General features: G+C 40.2%; 1 protein-coding gene across 2 annotated transcripts in view; it reads right to left on the reverse strand.

Annotated features, from left to right (window-relative positions):
- The window catches only part of Fbxl20 (F-box and leucine-rich repeat protein 20), a 75,176-nt gene that overhangs the window by 22,770 nt on the left and 41,339 nt on the right, over positions 1 to 11,067 (reverse strand). The window contains exons 3-6 of one of the 2 annotated variants that reach the window (XM_013038096.1): positions 10,044 to 10,098; positions 9,199 to 9,273; positions 7,416 to 7,510; positions 5,770 to 5,838 (exon numbers count right to left, since the gene is read on the reverse strand). In XM_013038096.1, the coding sequence (XP_012893550.1) occupies positions 5,770 to 5,838; positions 7,416 to 7,510; positions 9,199 to 9,273; positions 10,044 to 10,098 (294 nt within the window). The remainder of the gene's footprint in view (positions 1 to 5,769; positions 5,839 to 7,415; positions 7,511 to 9,198; positions 9,274 to 10,043; positions 10,099 to 11,067) is intronic. The other variant, XM_013038097.1, reaches the window with a different exon arrangement.

The following is an 11,067-nucleotide window of genomic DNA, read 5'->3' on the forward strand; positions in this document are numbered from 1 at the left end:
AGGTGGCTCAGTGGTAGAGTGCTTGCCTTGCATGCCTGAGGCCCTGGGTTCAATTCCTCAGCACCACATAAGCAAAAAGAAAAAAGCCGGAAGTGGCGTTGTCGCTCAAGTGGTAGAGCGCTAGCTTTGAGCTGAAGAGCTGAGGGACAGTGCCCAGGCCCAGAGTTCAGGCCCCACGACCGGACCCCCCTAAAAAAAAATAAATAAAAGATGTGAGGCATTTGGTGCTGTGGCTCAAGTGGCAGAGCTGGAGAGCTGAGGGACAGTGCCCAGACTCAAGAGTTCAGGCCCCACAACCGACAAAAAAAAAAAAAGATGTGAGGCATTGGAGGAGTCCAGCTCAGAGTGGATAATTTCTATGAATCTATTTTTGAGTTTACTGGTTATCATTTTGCTTTCTGACCCATTACTGAGATTGCTAGTGAATCCTTCAATTGTATATTTCCAACCCCTGAATTTCTACTTGGGTTCTTTCTCCCTAATGACTAAATTCTACTTCTCCCTAAGTTTTACTGTTTCTTTTTTCAATAATTGTATTAGATGGAAAACTGTATTTATGACCATGTTTCAATTTGGGGCCTACAAGTGCTCTACTAGTTAAGTTACACTTCTAACCTTTGGTTTTAGTTTTAAATATGGGATTCTAATGTCAACCCTGTTTTTACAGCTTAGTATTTAGCCCAAGAAAGTACTAGACTTCTATTCTATAGCATTAGCTCCAAAGCTGATGGTTTTTTACAGCCTGCTTGCCTGTTCTAATGAACTATTCAGAGCAAGCGCCGGGGGTGGGGAGTGGGTGAGGACAGGAGAAGGAGCCGCAAGAATTTCACAGACTCACACTGTTCTTACTGAAGAACAGTAGCTCTCATTAGTAAATACTTGTTTGTTTTGTGTCTTTTTCTTTTCAGAAAGTTGTTCTGACCATTTTTTTCATCTTTATAGTTGCTGTGAGAGAATGTGCTGATATCTTCTTTCCCACATGCTAGAAATCCCTCAATGACTGCTGTTCTTCTTAAGTTTTGGGGTGGTCATAGAAAGCTGAAAAATGTGTATTATTTTAAAATTAATTGTGAAGTATATATCATGCACAATAAAATCTATTTGTTTAAGTGTACAAGCCAATTAAGTTTTTCAAATGTACACCCCCTTAAGACTATCAGTCCAAGAGAAATACAGAAAATTTGATAGAGGTTTTTTGCTATGAACCTGCTGGTCTGAAATTTGGTAAGATAGCTCAGAACTTGCAATTCTGTTTAAGCAAAATTATAAGGATCATAGCTAGATGCCATCATGCCTGGCAATGTAGAAAGATTATTACAACTCTTCAAAATGTCCCTGTCTACCATTACCAGTACATGCATTTCACCCCTTCCTCCTTCTGTTGCAAGCCACTAATGATCTGCTTTATTATCGCTATAATTTCCTATTAAAGAATTTCAAAGCTGGGCGCCAGTGGCTCACGCTTGCAATCCTATCTACTCAGGTGGCTGAGATCTGAGGATTGTGGTTCAAAGCCAGCCTGGGCAGGAATGTCCATGAGACTCTCATCTTCAATCAACCACCAGAAAATCAGAAGTAGTGCTGTGGCTCAAGAGCCAGAGGGCTCGCCTTGAGCTGAAGAGCTCAGGGGCAGCATCCAGGCCCAATGTTCAAGCCCCACAACTGATGAAAAAAAAAAGAATTTAAAATAAGTAGAATTATAAAGTATATATTAATTTGTAGGATTTTCTTGGAAGGGGTAGGAATACAACTCTGGGTTTTGGTAATGTTTGGCAAGTATTATACCACTGAGCAATATCGATAGTCCTGGGTCCGTTTCTATTGCCTGTCTCTTCTAGTTCTGGACCTACTTTGTTTATTTAGATGAGTTAGTGGTTTTTGGCCAGGTGCTGGTGGCTCATGCCTATAATGCTAGCTACTCAGGAGGCTGAGAGATCAGAGAATTAGGGTTCAAAACAAGCCTGGGCAGGAAAGTGCATGATATTCTTTTTTTTTTTTTTTTTGGCCCAGTCGTGGGGCCTGAACTCTGAGCCTGGGTGCTGTCCCTCAGCTCTTCAGCTCAAGGCTAGCGCTCTACCACTTGAGCCATAGTGCCACTTCCGTCTTTTTTTTTTTTTTTTTTGCGTATGTGGTGCTGAGGAATGGAACCCAGGGCCTCATGCATGCAAGGCAGGCGCTCTACCACTGAGCCACCTTCCCAGCCCTAGCCTTTGTTTTTTTGTTTTTTTTTTGGGGGGGGTCTGGTTGTGGGGCCTGAACTCTGGGCCTGGGCACTGTCCCTCAGCTCTTCAGCTCAAGGCTAGCGCTCTACCACTGAGCCACCTTCCCAGCCCCAGTGCATGATATTCTTATCTCCAATGAACCACTCAGAAAACTGGAAGTGGTGCTGTGGCTCAAGTGGTAGAGTGCTAGCCTTGAGCTGAAGAGCTCAGGGACAGCTCCCAGGCCCAGAGTTCAAGTCCCACAACAACAACAACAATAACAATAACAAAGGATTTGTTTTGAGTGGTTACAACTTTTCCATCTAATACTTTTTCAGCTTATAGTTTCCTGATAATTTTTTCTTCATATATATACTAAGCTTTGTGGTATTCTCAAACCGTGCATATACAATGTGATACCTAGCCAGATCCAGGTACATGTTTATAATTGTTTTCGAGTAGTTCCCTTCTTGCTACGATTTCAGCTACTTTAGTTTCTCTTCACTCTTTTTATTCTCTTCAAATTACCAAGATTTTGGTATACTGCTTGGGTTTTTTGTTTGTTATTTAAATGCTGGTCCTGAGGCTTGACCTCTGTCAGGGCTTAATTGCCTTTCTTGAGCTTTTTGCTTAAATGCTCTACCACTTGAGCCACAACACTACTTCCAGCTTTTTAAGTAGGTAATTGGAAGAGTTTCATGGACTTTCTTGACTGGGCTGTTCCACCACATATAATTCTCAGATTTCAGCCTCCTGCATAGGTAACATTATAGTTGTGAGCCACTGGAGTCCATTAGGCTCCTTTTTACAACACTGTTTGCTTTTAGTTCCAAGACTGGGACTTGAACTAGGTACCTGATGCTTTCACTCATTGGCTAGCATCTATTAATTGAGCCATGCCTCCAAACCCTACAACTCTGCTTTATAAGTGCTTCCAGGCTTTCCTCCTCTTCTTTTTTTTTTTGCTGGTTGTGGGGCCTGAACTCTGGGCCTGGGCACTGTCCCTCAGCTCTTCAGCTCAAGGCTAGTGCTCTACCACTTGAGCCACAGTGCCACCTCCAGCTTTTTCTGCTTATGTGGTGCTGAGGAATCGAACCCAGGGCCTCATGCAAGCAAGGCAAGCACTCTACCACTGAGCCATTTTCCCAGCCCCTCCAGGCTTTCTTTTTATGGCTCATGCCATTTATTTTTCAGTCCTGTGACATATACACTGTCCACCATCATTTTTTTTTGGTTGTGGGGCTTGAATTCTGGGGCTGGGTGCTGTCCCTCAGCTCTTCAGCTCAAGGGGAGTGCTCTACCACTTGAGCCACAGCGCCACTTCCAGTTTTCTGGTGGTTAATTGGAGATAAGCATCTCATGGCACTTTCCTGCTTAGGCTGGGCTCTCAGATCTCAGGCTCCTGAGTATCTAGGATTATAGGCAAGAGTCACTGGTGCAGGGCAATATTTTTCTTTTAAAAAAGTAACACAGGAAGTGGTGCTGTGCTCAAGCAGTAGAGTGCTCGCCTTGAGCTGAAGAGCTGAGGGACAGCACCCAAGCCCTGAGTTCAAGCCCCACGACCAACAACAACAAAAAAGTAACACAATGCCAATGTTGGTGGCTCAGACCTGTAATCCTAGCTACTCAGGAGGCTGAGATCTGAGAATCATGGGTCAAAGCCAGCCTAAGCAGAAAAGTCCATGAGACTCTTATCCCCAATTAACCACCAGAAAACTGGAAATAATGCTGTGGTTCAAGTGGTAGAGTGCTCCCCTTGAGCTGAATAGCTCAGGGACAGCACCCAGGCCCAGAGTTCAAGCCCCATGATGGACCAAAAAAAAAAAAAAAGGAACAAAATGAGAGGGGATAAGTAGGTGGGGTTATAGATGGAACTATAGTGGCCATAGACTGACAATACCTGGAACTTGGTAAAGAGTTTATTATATTATTTGATATAGTTCTATATATATTTAAAATTTTCATAAGAAAAAAGTCATTAGAAGTAATTTCTTATGGTTATAAATTTCTTAGCGTTAAAGCTCCAACATGTATTTTATTTTGTTTTCAATTTTTAGGGAATCTTAATTTTTATGTTTTAATTATGTAAAACTTTTACAGTGTTATTAAAATAAAAGCATAAAACATAATACAGTGGTTTCCTCTTATCCTTGCAGGGATGGGAACTTTATTCTGCTCAGGGCCATTTGGGTATATGGAACATCATTTATCGGGTGTACAAAAAACTTTTCAATACTGGCAGATAGGTATGGGCAGCTCACAAGAAGCATGTTTGTGTGTTATGTCATGTGTCAAAAAAAACTTTTTTTTTTTGCAAGTCCTGGGGCTTGTGAATTCAGGGCCTGGGTGCTGACCCTGAGCTTCTTTTGCTCAAAGCTAGCACTCTACCACTTGAACCACAGTTGCCACTTCAGGCTTATTCTATGTTTGTGATACTGAGGAATAGAACCCATGGCTTCATGCATGCTAGGCAAGTACTCTACCACTGAGACACATCCCAGCCCCATGTGTCAAATAATTTTGAGAGATTTTTATGGCCTGTGGCCTATCTGTTCCCCACTCCTATAAGGAAGACAAAAATAAAAGATAATTAAATAACATAGTATACAGAATATCTCACTTTCAGTGAAAACCAAAGAAGACAGGGCTAGAGACATGACTCAGGGGTAGAATGCATACCAAGCAAGCAAGAGGGACTAAGTTCAAATTTCAATACCACTAACAAATAAATAAAAACAACAAAAACACGACATGTAAACAAGCAGGAAAATGTGAGAAACATTGGTTCAAAGACTACCCTCCTCAGCAGATGCCTCAAACCATAAACAGTACCAAATCTTACTAATGCTATATTACATACCTACTTGTAATAAAGTTTAATTTGAAAATTAGGCATGGTAAAAAATTAACAACATAATAAAATTACACAATCATAATAACATATTGTGAGAAGAGTTAAATTTCTGAGTTGTTTATTTTTGGAATATCCCATTTCGTATTTCACAATCATTTGATTATGGAAAAGAAAACTGAAAACATGGGGGAACTACTATTGTGCTTCAGAATAATCACTTTCATCCCTGTCACTTTGTGTTTTCTACTCTCCTAACCTTATAAGTTTTTTCATTCTTTTTGTAGCTCCTGAGGCTTGAACTCAGGGCCTAGGCATTGTCCTTGCTCAAGGCTAGCACTCTACCACTTGAGCCATGGCTCCACTTTTGACTTTTTGGAGGTCAACTGGCAATAAGAGTCTCATGGCTTTTCCTGCCCAGGCTGGCTTTGAACCGTGATCCTCAGATCTCAGCCTCCTGAGTATCTAGGATTACATGCCTGAGCCACCAGTGTCTAGCTTGCCCAGTGGATTTTTTTTTAAAGTTCACTATCAATATTTAAGAATGGATTTCAAAGTAACTTTTTCATTCCAATTCTACGTTCCTATCATTTTCTCCTAAAATGGTTCCTCCATAAACTAAGATTAAGGTTGCTAAATTTATTAACTTACAATTGAGGTTATTATAGACCAGATATATTGCCCATGACTTACCCTTTTAAAAGATACAATACTTACGCATCTGTAGTCTTTGTACACCCATTAAGATTTAGTACTTCAATGTTCCTACAGTTTTGTGCAAAGGTCCTTTATAGGAAAGAAAAAAAGTAAAAAAATTTCAAATATGCAGGCAAAATACCAGACATAAAAAATAAAAAGCCAAGTGCCAGTGGTTTACACCTATAATTTTTGCTATTTAGGCTGACACCTGAGGATCAAGGTTTGGAGCCAACCCAGGGCAGACAAATCTGAGAGATCCTTATCTCCAATTAACCAGCAAAGAGCAGAAAGTGGAGGGAAGCATGGTAGAGTACCAGACACAAGCAAAAAAGCAAAGTGAGAGTAAAAGGTCCTGCAATCATGCTCCCGTACTAGCACCCTACCCCCTCAAAAAGTTCATAAACAAATAAAACTCCAAAGAAAGAACTTTTATTTTTTTTTTTTTTTGGTCAGTTGTGAGGCTAGAACTCTGGGCCTGAGCGCTGTCCCTCAGCTCTTCAGCTCAAGGCTAGTGTGCTCTACCACTTGAGCTACAGTGCCACTTCCGGTTTTCTGGTGGTTTATTGGAGATAAGAGTCTCATGGACTTTCCTGCCCGGGCTGGCTTTGAACATCGATCCTCAGATCTCAGCCTCCTGAATAGCTGGGATTACAGGCTTGAGCCACCGGCACCTGGCTCAAAAAAACTATTTGTGATGGGTAATTTTTTTTGGGGGGGATGTTAGTCTAGGAGCTTGAATTGAGGGCCTCAGTGCTGTTCTTGAGCCTTGTTGCTCAAGGCTAGCTCAAGGCTAGTTGTTGTTGTTACTTCTGGGGCTTGAACTCTGGGCCTGGGCACTGTCCCTCAGCTCTTCAGCTCAAGGTTAGTGCTCTACTACTTGAGCCACACCACTTCTGGTTTTCTCAGTGGTTTATTGGAGATAAGAATCTTTCAGACTTTCCTGCCTGGGCTGGCTTTGAACCATGATCCTCAGATCTCAGCTTTCTGAGTAGCTAGGATTACAGATGTGAGCCACAGGCACCTGGTGCACATTACCATTTGAAACTTGAGTCACACGCCCATTTATGGCTATTTGGGTGCTTAATTGTAGATAAGTGTCTCACAGACTTTCCAACCCAGGCTGGTTTCAAACTGTGATCCTTAAATATCAGCCTCTTGTGTAGCTAGGATTATAGGCATGAGCCCCTGGTGCCTGGTGGTAATTTTGAGGGAAAGGTTTGTTCTTGTTTTCTTGTTTTTTTTTTTTTTTTTTTTTTTTTAGGTCTGAGATTGGGACTCAAACTTAGTACCAACTGCTTTTGCACACTGGCAGCACTCTACCAACACCTATTTATTTGTAGTCCTGTAGTCTGAACTCCGGCTAGGCAGGTACTCATCACTAGAGCCACACCTTAGCCCTTTGTTTCTTCTTTAGAGAAGGGTCTCACTACATAACTCCCATTGGCCTCAAACTCCTGCCTCATTGCTGAGATTACAGGTATACATACAATCTTCTTACAAAATTGCCTATTATCAATTAATCTTTGTGTTGTAAACAAAGTATATACTTTTGCATTTTTAACAACTTAGAAATTTAAAAATGGTTTAGACTTTTCCAGATGAGATGAACTGTTCTCCTCAAAGAGGTTAATCAACTGTTATTTTTCAAACAGTTATGTTTTTACCTTAATGCATTGTCTCCAACTCCAAGACACCCACGTAGGCTCAACTTTCGTAAAAAGCCCCCACATCGTTTTGAAATATTCTCCACTACCCGGCCCTATAAAAAGAGACAGGCAAGCAAAAAGATAATTCACCTCACTGTTTTTGCAAAAAATATATGTTTCTAACAAGTTTTAAACAGAGAGAAAAGACTGCTTCTACTTGTACCAAAGACTTAAGTAGGAAAAATATAACTTATTACAATAAAGCTTTCCTGATTAACTCATCTACTTGAAACATGCTTAAATTCTATATTCTTATTTTTTTAATTTGTACTTGAGGAACATACTTATATATAATATAATGCATATTTACATATATAACTTATGTAATATGTACTGGAGGAATGGTACTCTCGAGTTCTATTATGGCTCTGTGAGTACTCTGCATACAACAGGGACTCAAACCTGATGAATGATTCTGTGGGCATATGTTTTAAACAAGCATATTATGTAGACCAGAAAATTTTGGTAAAACAAAATCGAACATAATGTCTGGGAGTACTATTTGAAATGTACCTTCTGAAAATAATGTAAAGTTCACCTGAGGTTACAAAATTCCTTCCATTGAGCATCAAAATAATTTGTTTTTGCTGAAACTTAAAAGCTTCTCATCTAGTCCTTCCAACACTATGAAGAAGCCATGTTTTCATTCTCATGACTAGAGCTAAGAATCCAAGAGTTTAACTTCAGGTTAAAATAGTTTGAGCTTAAGCCATTATGCTTTCTACTTTAAAGATAATGAGTTATACTAAAAGAGGAAATGGGGGAAAGGGTGAGTGAAAGGAAAGAAAAAAAATTCTCTTTAGCAATTGAAAATTTGATTTTTTGTTTTATTCTTCTTTAATTTTTCTCCAAAACTTAACTGCATCTTTGTTTTCCCAAGAATGAAAATGCTTTTAAGACTAATATATTTGCCAGGCACAGGGGGCTCCTGCCTGTAACCCTAGCTACTCAGGAGGCTGAGATCTGAGGACTGTGGTTCAAAGCCCAGGCAGGAAAGTCCATGAGACTCTCAGCTCTAATAAACTACCAGAAAATCGGAAGTGGCATTGTGGCTCAAGTGGTAGAGTGCTAGCCTTGAGCTGAAGAACTCAGGGACAGTACCCAGGCTCAGAGTTCAAGCCCCATAACCACCACCACCAAAACACACACACACACACACACAACACACACACACACACACACACAATTATCACCCAAACAAACTTAACTACTTATTTTTTATATTTATTTATTGGGTCCGGTCCTGGGGCCTGAACTCTGGGCCTGGGCACTGTCCCTTAGCTCTTCAGCTCAAGGCCAGCGCTCTACCACTTGAGCCACAGCACCACTTCCGGCTTTTTTCTTTTTACTTATGTGGTGCTGAGGAATCGAACCCAGGGCCTCAGGCATACAAGGCAAGCGCTCTACCACTGAGCCACCTTCCCAGCCCATAACTACTTATTTTTAATAAACAATTATAAAATGGCTCTCTTAAAAAGAAAAACTACAAAATGCAGGTTCACATTTCCATGGCAAAAAACACAAAAACCCCCAAATCAAAAAAAAAGTGTAGCATTTTTTTTCAGTGAAATAATTCCACTTAACCTCAAAGAAAAAATAAAGAAACTCATCCATAAAGTTTAGAAGTACTAAAAAAAAATTTCTCTCTCCAAGGAAAATAAGATTTATATGGCCAGGCCTAATCTGTTCCATACTGTAATTATTAGCAAGAGAAATGGGGCCACACAGAACATAATTATACCTCAATATCCCTCTGGAAATCAAACAGGTCAATTCGCTGCCAGTTACTGCCATCCAAGGCCAGAACATTCCAGGCCTATTTTGAAGAAAGATAGAATGAGCAGAAGCTAAAATGAAGAGAAAAACCAGTAATATTCAAGTTCACAATTCATCTAATCAATGATTTTAAAGGATCAAAAACTTCCCTAGCACCTAACTTTCAATCTACTTTAATTGATTTCCTTCTTTTCCCCTCCCTGTCCCTATTCTCTCTGGCAGTCTCACTAAAACATTAAAAGAAGCTGTCCTGGTTGTGTGCTAGTATAATCCTAGTTACTCAGGAGGCTGAGATCTGAGGGTTGTGGTTTCAAGCCAGCCCAGGCAGGAAACTCCATGAGTCTCTTATTTATAATTAAGTACCCAAAAATTACTTAAGTGGAACTGTGGCAAAGTGGTAGAATACTAGCCTTGACCATTAAAAAGCTCAGAGACAGTGTCCAGACCCTGGGTTCAAGCCCCAAGACTGGCAAACACTCAAAAAAATTAAAATGTGTTTTTTATGTTTCTGGCTTTTTTTTTTAAATCTAAGTCTGGCCTTATAATTTGCATTGTCAATGTTTTTTTTCTAACTTAAAATGGTTCCTCTGTTTATATTATGCCAATAGGAGTCACAAAATGTTAGAGACAGTATGTATAGCAGAATCCTACAGTATTACAGGGGATGGATGTACCATGAGTAAAACAGCATCCTTTGATACATAATAACATACAAAGATAGCATGTAAAATAAATGGTTAGCCTGCTGTATAGGCTGTCATTCTCAGTGTCAGGAAGAGATCCCCTGGTAACCATGTCAACCATTCTTACCCTAGAGACCTGAGCACAGCGACACAAAGTAACAACATCCAGAAAAGAAAATATCCTAAAAGAGAGGAAAAACATTATTATATGAAAAGTAGTTTCTACCACATAAAGGCAGAGCTTCATTCAAACAAACATGTTAAAAAAAATAAGTGAGCAATTTATGAAGATAACACTGCTCTTCTAAAACATAGCTGGGCGATGGTGGCTCACGCCTGTAATCCTAGCTACTCAGGAGGCTGAGATATGAGGATCTCAGTTCAAAGCCAGCCCAGGCAGGAAAGTCTGTGAGACTCTTATCTCTAATAAACCACTAAAAACTGGAAGTGGTGCTGTGGCTCAAGTGGTAGAGAGATCGCCTTGAGCTGAAGAGCGCAAGGACAGCGCCCAAGCCCAGAGTTCAAGCCTCATGACGAACAAAAAAAAACAAAAACAGGAGAAAGTGACCTTTTACTTGATAACATACATGTGAATTCAATTACATTAGGGATGACAAATGATTTTTAATCCATATAGAAAAAGTGTTACCAGGCAGAAGTCTTGAAGCATTAATCTGAAAAAGGAGGACTAGATTTCTACTCTACAGCTAACTTTAAATGTGAAAAGCTTCCTAGTTAGCTTAAAAGAAATAATTGTTGTTAGCTTAAAAGAATATAACTTTTGCTGTTTAGTGACCAAAGGCTAGTCATAATATTTTGGAACTTGAAATAAGCTGAGTAATAATTCTATCAGGCTGAGCACTGGTGCCTCATTCCTCTAATTCCAGCTATTTAGGAGGCTGAGTTTGGAGGGTAAGATCTGAGGATCAAGTTGGAAGCCTGCTCATGCAAGGAAGTCCATGAGATTCTTATCTCCAATTAACCACCAAAAAGCCAGAAATACAACTGTGGCTTCACTAGCAGAGTGATAGCCTTAAGCAAAAAAGCTCAGGGAGGGCTGGGAAGGTGGCTCAGTGGTAGAGCACTTGCCTTGCATGCATGAAGCCCTGGGTTCGATTCCTCAGCACCACATAAGCAAAAAGAAAAAAGCC

This window comes from Dipodomys ordii, unplaced genomic scaffold, assembly GCF_000151885.1.
Source record: "Dipodomys ordii isolate 6190 unplaced genomic scaffold, Dord_2.0 Scaffold7, whole genome shotgun sequence".
Classification (NCBI taxonomy): Eukaryota; Metazoa; Chordata; class Mammalia; order Rodentia; family Heteromyidae; genus Dipodomys; species Dipodomys ordii.